This window comes from Vespula vulgaris, chromosome 5 (assembly GCF_905475345.1).
Source record: "Vespula vulgaris chromosome 5, iyVesVulg1.1, whole genome shotgun sequence".
Classification (NCBI taxonomy): Eukaryota; Metazoa; Arthropoda; class Insecta; order Hymenoptera; family Vespidae; genus Vespula; species Vespula vulgaris.
This window is the reverse complement of record NC_066590.1, coordinates 632,303-653,940: the sequence shown is the minus strand read 5'-3', so window position 1 is coordinate 653,940 and position 21,638 is coordinate 632,303. Positions and strand designations below refer to the sequence as shown.

Sequence of the window (21,638 nt, the reverse complement as noted above, 5' to 3'; positions counted from 1 at the left end):
GGACAGTATTAACAATAAGTAATGACAAGCGAGTATCGCCTAATCGAAATTCAGTAAAATCAGCCTTTATCTTTATTTCATTATTTTTTATACTTCAAAATCAGTTTCAATTATACTAATTCGAAAGTTACGCGTATTTATATAAACATATCCAAGATCAAACAATTAAACTGGTTATTTGTCTTACGATCTTTCGATTACAACGAATCAGATCAACGCTAAGAGATATACGAAGTAAACCCGTTAGAGTGCACGGAAAACGACAATGCTAGCGCTATCTGGAAACAAAAGTTGTCATAATTTAACCTTTCATTATGTTGCAACAATTTTTATCTAGTTTGTGCTTTTAACGAATATCGAATTATATTGAATCTAGTCAATCATATATAATAATTGATAATTCATAATAAAGATTCAAGTAAAAAGTAATTTGTCTGTTAACTCGAGTTTTTACTACGCCACAAAATGTCCCGTCATCGAGATGTTCGATGTATGAATTATTCGGATGGTACGTCATGTTTTTATAATATTGAAACATATGTATTTTTTCTGTTAGAGGGGAACAAAAATATTTTTAATTTTGATCTAACATAGCCGAAATAGCAGGTATAAAGTAAGTTATTTGTGTTTAATCATTTGTATTTTTTTTTCTTTTTTCCTATTTAGAGTACGATGGTTATGACGACGTATATGGACACTCTGTAGAAGATGACTATTGTGTATCGCCCAGTGGTTCGTTATTCTTTGCCTACAAGATTGATCGTTAACGTAGAAATTAACATACATTGTAATTACAGCTGAACAGTTTTTGTTTGATCGAAGCAAGCAACAAAATATCGCTTCCTTTATTATGGAGCCAGATATAGTTGAGGACAATGAAGATGATAGTACAGTATCATCTTCTGCAAGTAAAAAATTAGATCTTTCTGAGCTAGAAAGAGCAAAGTTATTATCTTGCATAGAAACTATAAAAAATGTTATAGGAGATTCAATAGCTGAATCTAAACTTGAAGAAGAAATTATCCAATCAGGGTTTGATACAGAAGTAGCACTAGACAAACTTTTGAAAACGGCACCTCAAAAAAGTATTACCGGTATGTTTTTTAGTAATAGTTACTTTACTGAATTATACTTAGATGCGTAACTAGCGAATAAAAATATATATGTTTGTAGAACAATCTAAAAGTAGTAAGGAGTGTCTGAATCCTTGTCCAGGTACATTTTATATACTTTAGATGTTTTTTATTTAGGTGATCGATATTTTTCTGACAGTCATTTTCTTTTTGTTTCATGCTTTGCGTTTTCCTTTGCTGGTAAGGTAAGGTTCTACTTCTTCTTTTGACACTGCTAAGTTTTCACTGTCACAAAAGCTCGTAGTACCTATCTCTACAAATAATACTGTTTCAGTTAAAAGTTATATAAATAACCAACAAAATAATTTTTCATCTTTAGCCGAAATGATAGCTAGTCATTCAGATTCAAAAAAGTTGGCTTCATGTAATTCTAAACAACATTTTGGTTCTTTGGCTGATTTAACTGCAAATCATTTACAAAAGTCTAATATTTCTAATAACAAAATAGAACTCTGTACAAAATCTTCTCCAAATTCTGGTTTCATCATACCAAAATTGAATATTAACAAGGATAAGAAGAATTTTGAACATGGCATAGTATCTTTAAAAGTTGGTAAAGAAAATAATGCAGATAGTACAGTAAATATTACAAGTAACGAAACCGAAGATCAATTTAATCGAGATAAAATACAAATTGATTCGCTTAGAAAAGGAATTTCTAATTTTAAACTTGCATCTAATCCTAACGATGAATTTACCGAACAAAAGTCAGTAAATTTAGCAAATCTGAAGGAACACAATGCGGAACGTGTTAGAACACCGTCACCTGACGATTGGTTGATTGATTTAAGTGCTGCATTAAAAGAAATTCACATACCAGATTCAAAGCATAATCGCCAAGTAGAACCAATGACAAATCTGTACTATGATACTCTGTCATATATAGACAAGATGAAAAATAACTCACTTAATGATTCAAATTCTGAAGCAAACGTAGAATGTACTTTAAATTTAAATAGTTTAATACATATTAGGTTACCATACACAAAGAAAACTGTTTCTACTCTTGGAAAAGTTTTAACTAGAAAATGGAAGTTAAAGAAACCTTTTATTAAGTGTAAGACACAGGAATATGAAACTATCAAAAGATTTGATTTTTCGACTCCTTATACTCGTACATAAATTTGACTAATCATATTTTGATGAATAATCATAATATACATTGTACAAAATTATTATAATCAAAAAATTTTCTTTTGATGTATTATAAACTTCACGAAAGTTTGTTATTTGTATCCATATTTATCAATCTTTTATTGTTAGATTTATTTATATTTTATGGTATAATGTGTTATTATATTTCGGCGCCTTTTTGTACGAGTATTTTTATGATAACAAAAATTAACTTGTAATTTTTATTGTTACTTAATTTATATATGACAGATCAAGTAATTTCCATTTTATTCTTTTTTAATTTATTTTATAAATATATTTAAATATATGTTTGTGTCAATATGTCTACTGCTCATTTTCTTAAATATGCTCAAAAAAACATTAATTTAAAAAGATAATTATAATAGGTAATAAACTGTCATCAAAGTCAACATTACAAATAAGTACATCTTCAATGGTAAAAGTTGTGCCAGCTGGAACAAGCTCTATTGTCAAAGGGTTTACTGTGACTGGATCAGAAAATACAGGTCATTTGAGTCCACATATTCAAACTCCACGTTCTCAAAGCCCATGTTCTGAACAGAACAGTCCAAGTGTAAAACGTAAAGAAAATATGAAACAAGATAAAAACATAGTTTCTTTGGAAACTGATTCTTTAAGAAGTCAATCCCCTATGTCCGGTCATGTTACACCTGATTTAGATTATAAAACAAAATCTATAGAGGACAAACGTGATGTTTTACGTATTTATAAAGATAAAAGAAGCAACAATAAAGAACAATTACACCTAGTTGTCGTGGGACACGTTGACGCAGGAAAGAGTACTTTGCTTGGACGACTTTTGTGTGACTTGGGACAAGTTCCATCAAGATTAATTCACAAGTATCAACAAGAGAGTAAAAAAATTGGTAAACAATCCTTTGCTTATGCATGGGTGCTAGATGAAACAGGAGAGGAAAGGTAGAGAAGAATCGTGTAAAGTATTTCTAGTAAAATAGTATTTCTAGTAATTAATACATATCATTGATATGTTTTTTCTAGGGAACGTGGAATAACGATGGATGTAGGACATTCTAAATTCGAAACCGACAATAAATGCATTACTCTTTTGGATGCACCTGGTCACAAAGATTTTATTCCAAACATGATCACTGGTGCCACTCAAGCGGATGTTGCCTTGCTCGTAGTCGATGCTACCAGAGGTGAATTTGAAACTGGATTTGATAGTGGTGGACAGACTAGAGAACATGCTTTGTTATTACGTTCCTTAGGTAATTATCGTCAAACTTTTATCGTACTGAGAATTATTAATACTATATTAAAAGTTTACAATTTTTAGGAGTGTCTCAGTTAGCTGTTGTAGTTAACAAATTGGATACAGTGAATTGGTCAAAAGAAAGATTTAACGAGATTGTTGATAAAATGAGCGTTTTTTTAAAACAAGCTGGTTACAGAGAGACCATCACTTTTGTACCTTGTAGTGGACTTTCGGGAGAAAATGTAGTCATGCCACCGAAAACTGAAGGTCTTTCCAATTGGTAATATTATTTTATATATAACAATTTTATGACAATTATCTTGAATGTTTATGGAAAATGATAGAAAAAAATTATATTACAGGTATACTGGTCCTACATTAGTAAATGTTATTGATAATTTTAAGTGTCCAGAACGTCCAGTTAATAAACCATTTAGATTTTCTGTAAATGATATATATAAAGGTACTGGGTCTGGATTCTGTGTATCTGGTCATGTAGAAACAGGCATGGTGGCTGTAGGGGATAAAATTTTGGTGCTGCCGCAAAATGAAGTTGCAGTTGTAAAAGGTTCTCTCATTTGAATTACTACTTTAAAAATAACTTATTATTTCATTTAAAAATACAATAGAAATAACTTTAATCATTAATTTCTTTAGGTTTACAAGCAGATGATGTATCTATAGTAAATGCTTTTGCTGGTGATCATATTTCATTGACATTATCAGGCATTGACCAACAAAATGTTGGAGTTGGTGATATCATTTGTAATCCACAAAATCCTGTACCAGTAACAACATGTTTTCAGGCACATGTAGTCATATTCTCTATTGCTGTACCTATTACAAAGGGCTTCCCAGTAATAATGCATCAGCAATCTTTAGTACAACCAGGTATTATAACTAAATTGATAGCACAGCTCCATAAAAGCACTGGAGATGTAATAAAAAAAAAACCGCGTTGTTTACCTAAAAACTCTAGTGCAATTATTGAAATCGTAACGCAAACACCAGTTTGCATGGAACTGTATAAAGATGTTAAACAGCTTGGTAGGATAATGTTAAGAGTGGAAGGTACAACGATCGCAGCCGGGTTGATTACCAAAATTAAATGATTATTAATTATTAACTTAGTTCCTTGGTGCAACATTTATGCATAAGATAAAATCCTGTATTTAATATAATAAAAATTCTACCCAGAAAATGATATTATTATTTTGTTTAATGTATAAAAGATGTATAAATCTTAATACTATAATTTTACACAAAAGTTTTGATTTTTATTGTTATTGCACGACATACCTTTGTATTCCATTTGTAATAATTTGTAATATTTTAAATATAGCATAGAAGAATATGTTAAAAATTATTTATTATATTTCTGAGCTTTAATATTTAAATAAGCATATTAATTCGATAAAAATTCTTTGATAGAAGTAAATTATCCATTATCTTATTTTATCATAGTAGATTCAAATATTTTATTATAGTAGACAACTGCTGCAACCTCCTACGGGAACGTCAACGTTATGGTCAATGTTTCTGAGTCTACCTAGTTTCCGGCCTGGAGGTTTAGGTGGACTGAGAAATAAAAATAGTTATAATCTTACTTAAGTAACTCGTAATTAATTTAAAGATATAATTCTTACCCAAAACCAGGTCTATTATCTTTCGAACTTTTGCCGTCACTTTTATTTATATCCATACCAAATAATGTCTTGAAGCTGACGAAAGAACAATATGTGATTACAGATGACGCATCGCAAACAATTTAAAAAATTTGTATTATTAAATACTTACAACATTATTACCAGATATATTATGGATGAAAAGAAATTGGTAATTTTTTTTAAGCCCCAAGGTACTGAGTCATGAATTTTGCCATCTGAAAATATGTATCGTTATTTGATACAACTTTAATTGAAAACAATATTGAAAATTGGAGGTTATAATTATTACCACTCGATATATAAACCATGTTTATGTAGTCACGTTGACAAATTTTAATAGAATATGAATTCACTGTTACTACTGTTAAATTATTATAATCTTCTTGTGTAATATCGTATTCCAATTATCACGGTTTAATTCGTTGACGTTCGATACGCAACAAAAACGGTCAATCTTATCAGCGACGAATTAAAAGTAATATTTACGGTGTCCCTTATAAACCCTTATATATATACACCATCCTGAATATACTCACTTTGCCATCTAGCGTTTTTCTTGCGTATTAATTCATACATTCTATGACGTATAAATTGACGTTATCTTAGAAATTTATTAACAAAAGATCAAAATAGATATAAAAGATTATTGATCTTTCTACTTTCCGCTATATCGAGAAAATAAAAAATTTTTTACAATCGTGCTTAACGAGTATCTTATTGATTTTTTTATCTATTTTCTACTTTTACTACTGATCTATATCATTGTCACAATTCATATAATTCTAATCGTTCTCTATTTTAATCTATGGGTGAAAATATAGGATTTTACAAGATTATATATTTCCTAGGAAAAAAGAAATTTTATTTATATGGATATGTACGATAATACATCTACGTCATATATTATAAACAAAATGCATCGAGTGTAACGTATGAGTGGGTAATGTGATGTACCGAATATTCGCTCGAGCAATTATTTATTAATTATACATCGTTAGTACGTTTTCCTTTATAAAAATTATTTTATATTACATCGCCTCCCGTAGTCTGAATTTGATCCAAAGACCACCATGCGCTCGTATAGTCATTCTATATCTAATAAGTAACGTCCGTTTGTTCGCCGTGGGTTCCAATATAAAATTTCGAAGAATTGAACTAATGAGCACTTTCATTTCTAACATTGCAAATTTGTATCCTGTGGGAAGATGAATAATTTGTAGTGAAAATTGGAAATGTTTTAACGTCATATATAGATATTTCTTACCGATACAATTCTTAGGGCCAGCACTAAAAGGAATATAAGCGTACGGATGCAATTTTTCGTTAGAGTTTTGTGTATCAAAACGTTCTGGTATAAAAGATTCTGGATCTGAATAATATCGCGTTATTCGATGCGTAAGGTAAGGTGAGATGAAGACAGAAGAACCGGCTGGTATCACTTGATCACCTAAAAAAGAAACAAAAAAAAAAGAAAGAAAGAGACCCGAAGAAGACGTTTATCTTATGATTCTAATGATGATTTATAAAGAACGCTTAATACCAATTTTTATATTCTCAGTGAGACATCTGGCTATTAACGGTATGATGGGATAAAGTCTGAGCGTTTCTTTTATACACATCTCCAAATATCTCATCTTTTTCAAGGACTTCATCGTTAAAGTAGCGCTATTGTTAAAAATTTCATCCAACTCTTTAACGCATTTTTTTTGACATTCAGGATGATTTGCCAACAGAAAGAGAGTGCATGCCGTTGCCGTGCTAACGGATTCTAAACCAGCCAACATAAATGTACTGCATTCGTCTAAGATGGCTTCGTCATTGAAATACGAATATTTTTGTTTCATATTGACCATATATTCCAACAGAGATATCTTTTCTTTCGTTTGCATCTTCGTCTCATCGTTTGTCATAACGGAAGATTGTAGCCGCTTAGATTCTTCTATTTTTTTAATAAGATTGTAGCAATAGGCAATATAATGGTTTGATTGTTGCGTATCAATTTTCGACTTCTTTGTCAATTTATATAATGATTCGAACAACAGCCACGGTCGCTTCAAACGATAACATGCAAACATTTCGTTTCTGAAATATTAGAAATAATTGTTTGTTTATATTAAACGAAATGAATTGACATGTAAAACTTACACTTTGAAGGGAAGCTCGGGCGTTTCGTTTTTTCCATTCTTCTCTTTGATCGATTTTAAGCCTAGGATAGTTTCGGCTTGTATGTTATAAACGATGTCGTTGATAAACTTAGTGATATTCATGTCCTCATTAACGTTATCGCGTAATGTTGATACCAAATATTGGGCATGCTCAACAAAGGTTTCAGTGAACTTTTCGAGTCCATGAACGTTGAAAGCCATTTGAAGGATATTCCGATGTAGTTTGGAGGTTTCACCGTCGCTTAGTATTAAACCTCTTCCAATAAAATTGCGAAATAGAGAATAAACAAAAGGCTTACGTGTGTGTTTCGAACTACTGAGTATCGCTTGAATGTCTTCAGGTTGAATGATCATTAAATACGGTATCACAGTTACCCAAATTCTGATCATACTATGCGTTGAATATTTTTTTATTTCGTTTATAACTAAGAAAAGAAAAAACATAGAATTAGGATAAAATGAAATTATTTCCCTTCTCTATTTTTCTTTCTTTTTTTTTTTTTTTATTTAGGACTTACCGTTTAGACTAAAGAAATCAAAGACGTTACCAATCAGTGGCAATGCCGGTGGTCCATCGAGACTAAGCGAGATTTTTACAAGTCGAATGTAATTTCTCAGAAGATATACAACGCAAAAGAAGATCGACGCGACGAGATAGATCCATAAATTAGTGTCCATTGCTACTTTCCACTGTGTCATATCAAAAAAAAAAAAAAACGAGACAAACTTATTACTCTACTTATTTCTCTTTCTTTCTTTTTTTAACACAATTAAGAACGAACGGAATGAATTACTTACGACTTGTACATTATTCAAGGCCATGGCGATGTTCGACTACTCGACGAGCATTCGCGAGTGCTAGAATGAGAAGCATTTTTTAATTTGATCCTTTATTGAAACGAGATAGAATTACTTGAATATTTTCATGATTCTAATCGAGTCTGAAGGGAACTAAAGATTTACTGTGAAATAGATATCTATTAAAAAACTCATATTAGATAATAAAATATCTCTAATTTTCTTTTTAAAAATATACCTTGATAAGTTTCATCATCCTCAAACCAACACATATATTCTCTCTTACGACAGGATATTTTATATTCGTTGAGCATCGACAACACGAGAGCCCACGTACGTTTCAACAAAGCGATTAGTAAGTACTTGCTAGTTTTAAATTATTTATAAGATAAGGCGCAATATGTGTTTCGAGAAAAAAGAGTAATAAGATTATCTCTTTTCTTTGATATAACGTTGAAAATGTCAACAATGGAAAGAATCATCATCCGATTTATGGATTTATGGAAACCATTTTTCTTTTTATCTATTCTTTTTCTCTTGGGAATTTATCATTTGTCCTGAAGAAATCATAAACATTATCAATTATTGACAGTGCCGGTAGTCCATCGAGACCGAGTGAAATTTTGATAAGTCGGATATACTTTGTGAGGAGATATACTACGCGAAGATCAACGCGAGCGAGACAGATCCACAAATCGGATGATAACTTATTGGAGTTTGCTCTTGCGCAGTATATCTCCTGAGAAACTATATTCGATTTGTAAAAATTTAACTCAGTCTCGAAGGACCACCCGCACTGCCGATAATTGGTAATGTTTATGATCACTTTGGAACAAATGACAAATGTTCCCAGAATGAAACAAGAACGAAGAGAAATAGTTTTTAGATTTATAAATCGCATGGAGATTGTTTTCCGTGTAATTTTGAAATTATTCAAAATTTATGCACAAGAGAAGATTTATGAAGTTATTATTTTTTCTCGAAACATATATTGCACTTTGCCTTATAAATAATTTATAAATATACAAAGTATCTATATCAATCTCTTTGTCGAAACGTAAGTACATGAGGCTCCCGTGTTGTCGATGCTCGACGAATATAAAATATTCTATCGTAAGAACGAATACGCGTTGGTCTGACGATGATGAAATTTATCAGAATATATTTTTCGAGACGAAAAACTAAAGATCGAACGGAATTACAATAATATCTAAGAAATTTTATTTCGTTTTAATAAAAGAACAAACAAGAAAATGTTCACCTCAGCGTTGTTTCACTTAAACTTTGTCGGATTTTCTTTTTGATTTTTCTTCGTATCATTGACCGATTTTAAAATCGACCGATCACGCATTGAAAATTTTCACAGAGCCGAACGACTTTACGCTCGTTGTATAAACCGGTGAATCAAATATTGCTTTCTACGAAGTAACACTCCATTCTCTAATGAAGCATCGGATCGACTAAACCTTGCTTTTTTTTTTGATTGCGTTATATTAGTATATATAGATAGAAACACATGAAGAAACTCGAAGGGGTGGGGGTTATCATCACGTTCATGTAATTTCGATTCAAGGCACGTTTCCTTGATGTACATTGGCATGCAAGACACCAAAAATATTTTCTTATTAGTTTCTTTTTAAAGGTAATAGGTTCTATAAGTAATATGCAATCGTCCTATAGATAATAAGAATATTTTTCGAGCTTCCCGTAAATATTAATTAAGAAATGGAGTGACTTGATTAATACAAATGATTCATATGACCTGTCGAAATAAAAAATGTCACGTAAGGACACTCTAAACGTGATATCTTTGCTTTATCTATTTGAAATTTACGTATTTCGTTCACATATTGGTCGAACGCATACGATCAATGACGAATAATTTACCATAAAGTGCAATGAAAATAATTACGGGATAGAAAAAAGTTTCGTCGATAGGTTTACAATAGAAACATTTATTCGTAGAATCCGTTGCAAAGACACGACGGAATATTTGATATTTTTGTTTGTTTTTTTTTGCTTTTCTTCTTTTACTTTGTTATCTTCGTTTGATTCATCCCATATTACATACACACGGGAAATAGATATAATCCGTGCACCTATTTCTTCGATTCAGTTTGGTCGACAAGGTCTAAAAACGCATTGGCGCGAAGAAGAGAGAAGCGAAACGAAGCAATAAGAACGATGCTGCAGCATCGATTACGATTCTATGTTTAAGTTTTATTTTTATTGCACTAAAGTCGTCTCTGTCTTTTTTCTCTTTTTTAATCCATCAGCTATGAAATACCTTTTTCACCAAATTGCTTTTATTTCAAATAGATTACCTTAACGCTTGTTTATGAATGTAAGTTGATATAGACTGTAAAATTTATTTTTCATCGATGCGTCAAACTTTAGCATTTTTTTTTCAACTTTTGCATGAATACAAAAATAGTTGCGTAATCGAAGATAAATTCTTTTACGATGCTTTTCACGTCGTGCGCTTCGCGCTAGTGCGTCTAGACCTTTACTCTTTTTCGTTTTCTCTTTCTCTCTCTCTCTCTCTCTCCCCCTCTCTCATTCTCGTTGTTTCACATGTGCTTTGGAAACTACTTTTCTTGCACGGATTATAATATAAGTGCACACGAGACACAGATAGGTATAGGATGGAAGTTCAAGATTACAAGGAAAGTAGTCTTATGTCCGGTGCTTTAGGAAACACGTGCGCATTTTTTATGCGTTTTTCCTTTTGTTTTAACGTAGCGAGATGAAAGGTATGGCCTCATTTCAATTTTGTTTCATTAGAAGAATCCACGAGGCAGAGAGCTATTATATCTACATCACAAAAAAGGTTTCAAGCTTTAAAGAATATATAGTTCTCATTAACTTTAGTAAAAAATGCTTTAGCCAAGTTGGATAAAAAATTAATCTCGGAGGAAAGCATGTTTTGAATTGACTTTAATGAATGCTATTATATACTCTTTAAATCTTGAATTCCTTTGTTTTCTCGAATCCTGTAATATTATTTCCAATTTTCCACGTTAGAATTTTGACGAAAGATCTGACCTGAATGTGCACGTGCTTTTTACGTTTAGTGCAATGAAGGAAGAAATTTTGTTGGAAAATGTACAGTCAGGTTTACACATAACTCTGAAATTTTCCTCGAAAGACTTAAGTAGTATAATTTTGAAACGACACTTTTGTATATCTTCTCTTTCCTTCGCGAGTCTTGTTCTCCTTTTCAATTATCAGATTCGTTTCTTACATGGATGTGCTGATTTTATAGAGACAAGTATCCATCAACTAAGAGCTCTTTTGACAGTACAAGATTACTTTTTTTTTTTACGTGTATGCGCGATTGATAATCCATAGCAATAGCAATCGCTTTATCTTTATTTATAGAGTAGAAACGACGAAAGTAATAGCAACGATGCAAAATCTCTATCGATCGATCAATTATGACGGTCATTGTCTGTATCGTATAGAAGATAAATATGGCGGTGTGTGTGCGCGTGCACGTGTAATAGAAACAATGAAAAAGAATTCGAAAAAAAAGGAAGATCTGTCTGAAAATGTAAAAATCAATGCAAAAATAGAATATAGAGAATACAGAGAAAAAAAATATATGTAAAATTGTATAACCAATCTCGATATATATATATTTTTTTCTCTCTTTTGACTCGTTGCTCATCACTTCCGCAAGAACGAGTTCCGAGGTAGGTTTACGACACGATGGGATTCTTCGCGAGCCATTTTTTCCGTGGCTCGGATCAAGAAAGTAGAGGCTTTGAAAGTGAGCAGGTCATAGAAAGGAAGCTGCATGCTGTCTCTTTTTCTTTGATTCGCCCTCGTTGACCTCGATCGGCCCTTTACCGCTGTTCCTCGTCGTCATCGTGAAAATGACCAAGAGTAACGAATGAGAGATTGCCAGGAGGACGATTAGACTTCTACGCCTCTTTGCACGGTATTAGTGTCCAAGGCGCAATTCCCGGTGACATCTGGAGAATTCTGAAGATATTCTTCGGACGGCGTAACACCGTCCGTTCTCATATCGTCCCTCACGCGTTCCACCTACGGTAACAATAATTTCAAATCAACATTTGATGCCTTTCTACGAACTGGATAATCAAACGGGATTACCTTTCTGAAGACTCTCAATAAATTTAAACCGGCCACCTTCTTCAGATCGTGTACGTTCCATTTGCCGCTACGAAGTAGTTCCGCAAACAATTCGGGATATTTGGAAACGTCCTCGAGACCTCTCGGAGTTCTAACGATCGAACGATCGAATTGAAATAAAAAAATCATTCGTTACTTTTGTTTCAATGGGAAGGTAATGACGATAATGGACGTACTTGTTGATACCGTCAAAGTCTCCACCTACTCCGATGTGATCGACGCCGATAAGATTTCTAATGTAATAAATATGCTCTGCCACGTCCGAGATAGTCGCCTGAGAACCACACTTGACGAAATAATTATAAAAGGTCACCATCACCAATCCGTCGTTGGCAGCCTAGACGAAAGAAATGCGTACGTGTACGTGTATAATATGTTGCCGTAAATACGTTGTCGTTGTTCTTTCTAAGATCGTAACGATAAATCAAACGAAGATAATCTGATATTAATGAACGAAACGAAATAAAAGATAGCAGAATTATCAGCTGCGACGGTCGCTACGAGTGGAAGAGAGCGGTTTGTTGTCCGCCGTTACCATTATACCGTGTTTCAAGTGGATGGAGCCGTTAATTTTGGTCCCTGTTAATTTGCTTCTTAACGAGGTCGGCTGGGAGAGGATTCTTACTTTAATGGAGCAGAAAACTCGACAATAGAAAGGAATCGTCGTCGGTAATTGTTTCAAACCATTGGAACTCTGGATGCCGAGGAGCAAAGATAATTATCTATCCCCGAGAGAGAGTAAGGGAGTGAGACGACGAGGATCGAAGGAAAGTAACTTTAAAAGTGAGAATAATTATTTTTCCAAGGTGTAAATTAAAAGGCAAAAGTGTTGTACATAGAGACGTGAAATAAAACGCTAAAGCCAAAGGGAAAGGAGACGCAACATTTTCTCGATATCGTCGACCTACCAGCTGTTTTAAAATGTCATCGGGCACGTTTCTCGAGGAATTACAAATGGCGAAGGCCGAGGAATGTGAAAAGATCAGAGGTGCTTTGGTCGCTTTCAGGGCATCCCTCATTGTTGCTCTGGCCGTATGGCTGAGGTCTATCAGCATGCCTAGTCTATTCATCTCTCGCACCACAGTCTTGCCGAACGCCGTTAGACCTCCTCCTGCGAAGGAGAGTAAAAGGAGTGGGTTAATAAAGAATAAGGTGCACGCCCCCGAAGAGAAAGAAAAAGGGTATGAGAGAGAAAGAAAAGGAAAAGAGAAAAAAGGAAGAAAGGAGAGTCGATTTCGTGAATAAATTTAGATAAAAGTTCATAAACAACCGCAAGGACCAAAATATATCTCTCCTTTTCCTTACGAGAATAGGAAGATGGAGCGCACGAGTGGAAGGTGCAGCGCACTTTGCCAACATTTAACCAGACATTGTGTAACGCTGCCATAAAACCATATATTCGCGTTGCTTACGGGCACTTGAGGACGCAACCGCAGCCGGGGGATGGACTATTCTCCTCCATCCTGTTTATAGCCCGAAGGATCTTGCACCCTCAGATTACCATCTGTTTAGTTCGTTGAAGGATAGTTTACGTGGTCAACACTTCGAGTATGACAATGGGTATGCTCTCCTGAGTGTACCAGGCTCGATATAGCCTCGCGATAGGTATCCTCCTCCTCCTCCTCTTCGTTACTCTGTTTGATTCGATATTAACGACGATACACGGGACTGATTACGAAAACCATATTCTCCTCTGTCTCTCTCTCTCTCTCTCTCTCTCTCTCTCTGCCCTTTTTTTTCCCAAATCGTATTCACAAATTTACGTGAGAGGATTTCCCGATGGTATCGATCGATTGCGCATGAGAGATTATGGACGAAGAGTGATTAATTTTTTTTAAATCGCGTTAGTCCATATCCGAAGCATTTCCCGTCGCCCCCTTCCTCCCCTCCCTTTACACCTCAACATATTTTATCGCTTTGAATCGAATTTCCGGGAATTCACGCGGAATTTCAAATGTAATTCATCAATTTGTCTCGTTTTATTCGTTGCACTTTATTTATACTGTTATTACCGATCGACGAGCCGAGATTTCGACCGATGATAAATTTCAATCGAAGGAACTGGAAAAGGATTTGAAAAGGATGAAAATTGTTTTCTCTCTTTCTTTTTTTTTCTTTTTTTTTTGCTGTTTGCTTATGGAATTCTTTGACTCACCGTCCTCGTCGTCCTCCTCCGCGGACGAGCTTTTAGCCCAGGGTGTGTTACACCTGTGCGTCAGCGTCAAATATCTTACGCCCAGGTGATAGAGCGTCCTTAAAACGGCTAGACTACTTCCTAGACTATGTCCTCCTTCCACGCCGATGAGCGAAGCAATTCTGCCTCTTTTGTGAGCCTCTAAGATCTCTGTGAGTTCGATTAAGAGAAAGAACGATTAAATTCTCGTCGCGTAATAAAAGCGTCATTCTCCGAACCTTAAAGAAAAGCAATACGCACCCTTGGACGAGGCGGCAAACTGCATCTGTTGAGAATACTTTTCTATCAGTCGTTTTATTAGATCGACCTGTTCCAGAGTCAGCTGCACGGCGTTGAGATGTTGAGACTCGCACGGCACATAAGCGGCCCAAAACTACGGCGACGTTGACGTGATTATCGAAGAAAAGAGAGAGAAAGAGAGAGAGAGAGAGAGAGAGAGAGAGAGAGAGAGAGAGAGAAGAGGAAAGCCGATAATACCTGACCACCGACCATGCCTTGTCGCAATCTGACCAAGTCCGTCTGACTCCAAGCGCTTTTGCTCCACGGTGCGACTTGTCGGAGATCCTTGTCGAAGTCGAAATCGGCCAACTGGTTGTGGACAAAGTTTCTGATATTCCAAGGTAGGTCATTGTGTCCGTCGATCAGCGGTACCTCCGTTAGAATTTGCCGTACTACTTCGAGTCTCTCTCGCGGCGTTGTCAGGGACGACGCGAGATCGCTATCCGCCGGTTGCGGTCCGACTCTACCGACCCAGCTGCCAATCGACAGTATAATCACGCTCGCGATCCAGACACCACTTTGTCCGCCACTCTGAAACAATGCCGGAGAGTAGAACACGTCGTAATGGGTTTGAGAATATTTGCAAGGGTGTGTGTATAATTGAAGTAAGTAAGAAAATAAAAGAAAGAAAACAAAAAGGAAAAGAAAAATGAAAAGAAAAAACATAATCTGTTAATACAGTGGCAAGGTAGATAGCTAAGTCATCCAAAAAGCTGGAGTACTTTGATGCTGCGGAATAATATACCGCGTAGAAACGGTCCGCAATCCGTTCTAAGGATTACCCGGGCAAGTAGATTAAATCTCGGACAGCGTATACCACCGCCCTCCTCTATATTCCTAAAGTTCCCAGAGGGACAAGACAACGAACGAGATGAGTCCACGAGAAAAGAAAGGGAGAAATAATTTACCGTATCTGTTTTACGAGTGTCTGCTACGAACTTATTGAAAACTTTCTATCATCGGCGTAAAAGAGAGGAGGATATTACAGCGATCGTTTCAATCGAATTCGATACCTTCCCAATAATCGATTAGAAATTTATATCGACGTACCATCGAAAAGAAGAGCTCGTACTTGATTTCGTATTAAATAGAGGAAGAATGATGTGGTCTTGCCGAGGTTTATATCGTTTCCCTCGATGCAAAGATTGCATAAGACATTCTAGGCTAGATCGTGGCTTTTCTGTGAGCTTGAGAGAAAGGGGTCGAGAGGGTGAAAAGACAAAGCTCTTACTTGACGCAATCCCATTTCGATGGAATGATGGATCGAATTCGCTAGGGAGGAAATTATCTCATCGAGTATACTCTATATGTATAGTCTTCAGAGAGACGTTATAGATAAAGTTAAAAAAACGGGGAATCGAGGAGAAGACTTCTTCCCCCTTAAGAATTAACGTTAATTCGAAACAAAGAGTGCGCGCGAGAGAGAGAGAGAGACAAAGTTTAGAGAGAATTGGACGATAGAATTCTTAGCACGTAATTTTTCATGGTTTTCCTCGTTCCAACGAATGGCCGCCGCTCTAGGAACTTGGTAGGAGAAGGAAGAAAGTTTTTTGAAAACTTTTCGCATATCGTATTTCGCTGCACTTTAGCCCGGGTTTATGTTTTCTTCCACGGCGTCGTCGAAGGCCAGCTGAATGAAAAGTTCGAGTACGAAGAGAATCTGGAGAGCTTCTCTTTTGAAATCTACGTGCTGTTTCGAGCGGTTAAGGGATAAGAGAGACGGAGAGAAAGAGAGAAAGAGAGAGAAATAGAAGGAGAGGGAGAGAGAGGGAGAGAAAGAGAGAAATACGGACAGCGTGAGAAAAGTGACGCCTGCGAGTAAACGTCCTTAAAAAGAAAGAAAAAAAGGAAAAGAAAAAAGTGAAAACAAACGCGTGAAAAGAAAAAGGAACATAGAAAAGACGAGAGGAGAAGAGATTTCGAAGATTCTTACTCCGACGTACTTTAGAGTAATGCGATCTCGTGAAACGTTAAGGGCGAATTTTCGAGAAACAGTCTGAAAGCTTTAATTCCGTTAAAATAAAAAAATAGCGACGAGATAAGTTGTAGGAGACAACGCGTGATAAACAATCCGTGCGATTGAACGATACTACGAACGATATCCTTCTCGCTAAATTTCTTATTTCATTTTTGAACTTATCTTAACGATAACTCGTAGAGTGTAGATATTCATAAGTTTGACTCGATGGCACTCAAGCCCGATCGAATATTTTGCTTTTTATTGCTACCACACGAGATATTGCACGTTTCATAATTAACAGTTCAATCTACGGGTTGGCAGTACTAGAGAAGGATCAATCGTTTATCAAAATCGGTTGCACGCGCATGCTCGTTGCCCGACCAGCGAACCAAGCGCATAAAATTCTCCTCTAGAATTTTAACGAGTTCCTTCCCTCCTTTTTTCTTTTTTTTTCTTTCTTTTTTTCTTTTTCTTCTTTCCTTTCTTTTTTTTTCTCTCCTTCCTTTCTTCCTTCCTTCCCTTTTTTCCTTCTTTCTTCCTATTTCGATTCTCTTCAATGCCGACCTTTGTTAAACGTACAACGTTCACGGTTTAATGCACTTTCGTGTTTCGCACCGTTTTAATCGAAGGAACGAACGAGAAAAATCACCTTTCCAAGCACGAATGTGACCTTTCGAAAATGGAGAAAAAGATAAGTACTCTAGACGAGAGATAAGATTATGACGACAAAGCGACTAGTTCGATTCGGTGCATTCAAAAGTTTCGAATACTTACACGGAAAATTTGAAGGGAACGGCGAGACGAACGAGACGAGTTTCGCGATAACTACCTGTACATTTTCAAAAGCGTCGCTGTCGTTGATCGACACTCAAGATCGACTAGTTTGGAGTCAGACTTTCTCTCTTTTCCCCTCGAGTATTTTCGATGCTTTAATGAAAAGTTTGGAAAATTTCTGTCTTATCATCTTTGCCTTCGAATAAAGTTTCTAGGAGCGCTTATCAGCGTTCTTACGAGGAAAATAATCTTATAGTCGATTCAATCGTAGAATCGAGACTTACTAATCCGTTCGAATGTTATTTGGCTGAATTCTATTTAAACAAATTCGTGGGATAAAATTTCGATGAGAGAGAAAGAGAGAGAGAGAGAGTAAAGGGAAACGTATGCGCGCGCGTCACGCCCGCCGAGCCCGCGGAAGATAGCCGTCCTCGTAATGGGAACATTTCCGTGGGAAAGGGTGAAATAAATCTTCTATCGGTTCCTCTATCACTCTCGACAGATAAGGTAATCTATTTCTGTTCGTTCCGTTTATAAATGGTGCGCGCGTTACCAAGAATAAAAAAAAAAAAAAGAAAAAAAAAGAACTTTGATCCTTTCTAATCCGTATTTATTTTGCGTCGTGTAATGTTAATGCGTTGAAGCGAGTATACCTACGAGTGGAGAATAAGAGGCGAAAAGAAGATTAAAAAAAAGAAGAAAAAATAAATAAATAAATAAATGAAATAAAATAAAATAAAAAGAGGGGACACATAAATAGATAGATAAATAAATAAATAAATAAATAAATAAATGAATAAATGAATGAATGAATGAATGAATGAATGGATAAAAACGAAAGAGAAAACAAATATAAAGGAAAAGGAACAAAACAGATAATAAAATGCAAATGATCGAGCTGTTCTTTGTTCGCGGAACGCTATTATTAAAGTCATGAATGGGGGATTTGCGCGGTCTACTGTTTCATACATAATTAGTCGAGTGAGCAGCATGTGAAAAGGTCCGTTTATGGAGGATATTGTATACCGAACGATGCCGACGTTTCGCTCGTTTGTTATAGGCGAGAGTACGCACAAATGTGGTTCTGACTTACATGTTCATTCGTCATAGGAAAAAGCTTCGTTCGCGAGCTTACGACGGGGCATTGATACACATGATGTACATGATCCAAGCGCGTAGAGTTTTAAGCCACGCTTAATCGCACCACGTATCAAAATAAAACTGGTACGACCGATGGAGAGAAATATTCACCAGCTAAACTTTTAGATATAGAGTACGCGAGCCGAACTACACGACACGAGCTTTTTGTGCTTTCAATTTTACGGCCCTGATATTCGTGTCGTGAAAACGAGAACTGTGACTGTTACGCGACAGTTACGACTACGGTTAACGCAGTTATCGCGTCCTTGGAAAAGATTTGACTCGTCTGTAACAACTTTCGATAACTATCGATACTTTAGCCGCGACATTAAAGCATAAAAGAAGGTACGTACGAGTCGATCCTTCGGAGTCTCCTCTGCAGCGTTTCTCTTATTTTATCGTGCGTTCGTTTGTAAAGTATGGAGTAGAAAATTGATAAAACTGCGGAGGAACTTTTTGGAAGGAAATATGTTGAAATTTCGTTACGTTCAAGGACGAAAAGATTCATACGTATCGTTCGCTCGAAAACGTACGAACGAAGGTAACAGAGATGCGAAAAGTTTTGGCGCGAAACTTTGAGATTGGAAATATTTTGCGTGGTCGTTTCACTCTCTCTCTCTCTCTCTCTTTCTTCTCTCGTTGGCTTCTCTCCTCTTTATGTTCCGGGCTTCGACTATCCAGTGGATTATCGTAAATCAAAGAGAGTTTGGAAAACGACCGGCGGAAAGAAAGGGGCAGATGGCGATCGATCGAACGATTCCTCTGACCGCCGACTCGTTTTATCGATTTGGAAATCTGAAAAATCAACGAACAAACGCAACTCCCGGTGCTCTCTGTCTTCTATTAAAGCGAGCCAAATTTTTTCTCGTTAATTATATCAGCAGAGCGAAGAGAAATCGGGTTAGCAGATAGTTTTACGAGTTCACGAGAACGTTCGCGACAAGCTTTCGGATACACAAGGGAGGAAAGTTTATTATCAAGGGCGTAACGGTGCCGTACGCGATGTGAAATACGTTCGCGAACGAAGCTCCAAACAAATCTTAGCGGCTAAAAGTTGCATGGCTCGAGAGAACACGTACGTGCCGTTAATGTTGCTTCTATTATCTTGCGATGTCGAAATATCGTGGGAACGTGGTTTCTCATAGAATAACAACGACAACGAGAAAAGTTCTGTGCCTACGTCGAGAGCGGAATACGAATGAGTCCTCGACGCACCGACGAATAATTTCCCGTAATCTACTCGGATACTCTGGTAGCGCGTTAAAGCGTATTGATCTTATCCCCGAGTACCGAGGAACGTACTTGTCTTTTTTTTTTTTCTTCTCTCCCCGAGTCAAAAAGCGGCTAAGGATTTACAAGCTCGCTCTTTTCATCGGAATAGCTTGTAAGCTTCGATTTAGTTAAGTCCCAGTGGATTACAGCGTGCATTCGCAGCTAAAACTGCAGCTAAAAGTTCGAGGGTAAATGCATACCTATGTATATAGATATATTTAGGTATATCTATGTACTACGTGCCTTTTCGCCTTCTTTTTTTCCAGAAGGCAATCTCGTTTGTCGTCTGTAATTAGTTGCCTAACAAGCATCTACATCTACCTGCGTGGAATCGCATTATTTCGGAGCTTATAACAATACTCCACTAATCACGATACCAAGTTTAATGAAACGATTTTAATTATATCATACTGCGAAGGTTAATCCGTATTCCTCCAACAAAGAAATTATAAATGTTATTTCGCGATCCAACTTTACGTTTTCGAAAAACATTCTCTTATCCAACAAAATACGTACGTTTGCCCGCTATTCGTTTGGACGTTGATGATTTTATTAAACGATTTAAACTTTTCATTCTCTCTCTTTTTTTCTCATTGCAACATATCGGAGGAATGTGATTTTGTTGAAATTAAATTGTTGAACGAATTTTATTTTCTATTTGTACCATTTGGAGGAAATAAAGTCAAATATTTTTACCGCTGTAAAAAAAAAGGGGAAAAAAGAGAAAAAAAAGAGAAAAAAGGAAAAAAAAGAAAAAGAGAAAAAAGAAACTTTCGATTTCTGCAATGAAAATATTTTTCCTACTTTTCAGTCGTTCGTTCGGTAAAAACGAATCGTCGCGCGTTTCGATATTAACGAGGCTAAAGCCACGAAATACAGCGATACTAAAGAAAGTAATACGAGTCAAATATATTTCATCCGGTAGGAAGGCAGTAAAATAGTTTCCCGTTTACCTTTATTCCACCTCATCTCGGCTTCCAACCTCCTGGAGATTCCCTTTAAGTCTTTTTTTCAAAAGAGAAAGACTTTGACGTTCCTGATCCATGTCGGATAGTTTTGAATGGCACCTACGAGGCTTGCGCGATCAAATCCAAGAAATCGTATCTCCCGAGAGCTCGAAATTCGTCGATGGAACTTTCCAAAGCGCTTCGGGGCTACAAGGAACCGGGATTCCGATAAATTTGTTACCCGGAGATCGTGAGAGTCCGTCTTAACCTTCGTGCTACGATAAAAGACCAATGGCGCCTCCCTCTCCCCTCTCTTTCTCTCTCTCTGTCTATTGTCTCCCTCCCAATCCACCTCCTCCATTCTCTCTTTGATATTATTTATTCATCGAGACAATCAAAAGGATCCTTTCGATAAGGACGAAGGTAACTTGTAAGAGGCTTCCTTGTAAACGATCGCGATCGACTGGTTATCGAGAAATCTTACTTCGCCGATTGAGATCAACGGACTAACGACGAGTTTGTCGAGGCGATAGCGAGTAAAGGGAATGGCTAATGACGCGTATTACTTAATATTCTCGGGAATCTACTAACAAGGTTCTACGTAAGAGAGATCGTGAAGGTGCACAAATGCAAAGTTACGCGTAGCATTTGCCCGCGAGGAAATTACTTTGAGCTCAAAAGTTAGCAAAGAACAACGTCACAGTGGGTAGAGAGACGAGCTACTCGACTAACTCGAATGCCGACCCAACGACATACTGGAGTACCTGCGTTACTCGGTCT

At 36.1% G+C, this 21,638-nt stretch overlaps 4 protein-coding genes across 7 annotated transcripts in view; 1 reads left to right on the top strand and 3 right to left on the bottom strand.

The window, feature by feature from the left end:
- Positions 1-201: 201 nt before the first annotated feature.
- On the top strand, positions 202-4,708 carry LOC127063884 (protein HBS1). Of its 2 annotated transcripts, XM_050994165.1 has the most exons (9): positions 202-508; positions 667-732; positions 798-1,094; positions 1,174-1,215; positions 2,654-3,206; positions 3,288-3,517; positions 3,586-3,784; positions 3,867-4,072; positions 4,162-4,708. In XM_050994165.1, exons 1-9 carry the CDS (start codon positions 466-468, stop codon positions 4,614-4,616), a joined length of 2,091 nt encoding a protein of 696 aa, XP_050850122.1. In that variant the 5' UTR covers positions 202-465; the 3' UTR covers positions 4,617-4,708. The 2 variants fall into 2 exon arrangements, with proteins under 2 accessions (XP_050850122.1, XP_050850123.1); XM_050994166.1 differs by lacking the exon at positions 1,174-1,215.
- A 148-nt stretch (positions 4,709-4,856) lies between these two features.
- Positions 4,857-5,685, bottom strand: LOC127063900 (selenoprotein K-like). The gene is made up of 4 exons (XM_050994197.1): positions 5,461-5,685; positions 5,302-5,386; positions 5,151-5,225; positions 4,857-5,082 (listed from the first exon to the last, which is right to left on the bottom strand). The coding sequence occupies exons 1-4, from the start codon at positions 5,477-5,479 to the stop codon at positions 4,986-4,988; spliced, it is 276 nt and encodes a 91-aa protein (XP_050850154.1). The 5' UTR covers positions 5,480-5,685; the 3' UTR covers positions 4,857-4,985.
- Positions 5,686-6,131: 446 nt separating this feature from the next.
- LOC127063887 (probable cytochrome P450 4aa1) lies at positions 6,132-9,914 on the bottom strand. Of its 3 annotated transcripts, none has more exons than XM_050994171.1 (7): positions 9,382-9,914; positions 8,135-8,194; positions 7,855-8,026; positions 7,317-7,761; positions 6,712-7,253; positions 6,436-6,618; positions 6,132-6,366 (listed from the first exon to the last, which is right to left on the bottom strand). In XM_050994171.1, the coding sequence occupies exons 2-7, from the start codon at positions 8,156-8,158 to the stop codon at positions 6,200-6,202; spliced, it is 1,533 nt and encodes a 510-aa protein (XP_050850128.1). In that variant the 5' UTR covers positions 8,159-8,194; positions 9,382-9,914; the 3' UTR covers positions 6,132-6,199. The 3 variants fall into 3 exon arrangements, with proteins under 3 accessions (XP_050850128.1, XP_050850127.1, XP_050850129.1); XM_050994170.1 differs by having other exon boundaries at positions 9,396-9,914; XM_050994172.1 differs by lacking the exon at positions 9,382-9,914 and adding an exon at positions 8,373-9,356.
- Positions 9,915-10,069: 155 nt separating this feature from the next.
- LOC127063891 (dipeptidase 1-like) overlaps positions 10,070-21,638 on the bottom strand; it is a 59,444-nt gene continuing 47,875 nt past the window's right edge. Inside the window, exons 2-8 of the mRNA XM_050994178.1 lie at positions 14,964-15,296; positions 14,727-14,859; positions 14,448-14,636; positions 13,201-13,403; positions 12,469-12,629; positions 12,254-12,383; positions 10,070-12,184 (exon numbers count right to left, since the gene is read on the bottom strand). Of these exons, the coding sequence (XP_050850135.1) occupies positions 12,053-12,184; positions 12,254-12,383; positions 12,469-12,629; positions 13,201-13,403; positions 14,448-14,636; positions 14,727-14,859; positions 14,964-15,296 (1,281 nt within the window). The 3' untranslated portion in view covers positions 10,070-12,052. The remainder of the gene's footprint in view (positions 12,185-12,253; positions 12,384-12,468; positions 12,630-13,200; positions 13,404-14,447; positions 14,637-14,726; positions 14,860-14,963; positions 15,297-21,638) is intronic.

What these genes read in the sequence shown, in the direction of transcription:
- LOC127063884 (XM_050994165.1), top strand. Translation starts at nt 466, where the DNA reads ATGTCCCGTCATCGAGATGTTCGATGTATGAATTATTCGGATG. An exon ending in CTATTGTGTATCGCCCAGTG is followed by an intron (nt 733 to 797) that starts GTTCGTTATTCT and finishes TTGTAATTACAG; the next exon opens with CTGAACAGTTTTTGTTTGAT. An exon ending in GTGTCTGAATCCTTGTCCAG is followed by an intron (nt 1,216 to 2,653) that starts GTACATTTTATA and finishes TAATTATAATAG; the next exon opens with GTAATAAACTGTCATCAAAG.
- LOC127063900 (XM_050994197.1), bottom strand. An exon ending in ATATATCTGGTAATAATGTT is followed by an intron (nt 5,226 to 5,301) that starts GTAAGTATTTAA and finishes TTCTTTCGTCAG; the next exon opens with CTTCAAGACATTATTTGGTA. An exon ending in GATAATAGACCTGGTTTTGG is followed by an intron (nt 5,083 to 5,150) that starts GTAAGAATTATA and finishes TTTATTTCTCAG; the next exon opens with TCCACCTAAACCTCCAGGCC.
- LOC127063887 (XM_050994171.1), bottom strand. Translation starts at nt 8,158, where the DNA reads ATGGCCTTGAATAATGTACAAGTC. An exon ending in CACTGAGAATATAAAAATTG is followed by an intron (nt 6,619 to 6,711) that starts GTATTAAGCGTT and finishes TTTCTTTTTTAG; the next exon opens with GTGATCAAGTGATACCAGCC. An exon ending in TGGCCCTAAGAATTGTATCG is followed by an intron (nt 6,367 to 6,435) that starts GTAAGAAATATC and finishes ATCTTCCCACAG; the next exon opens with GATACAAATTTGCAATGTTA.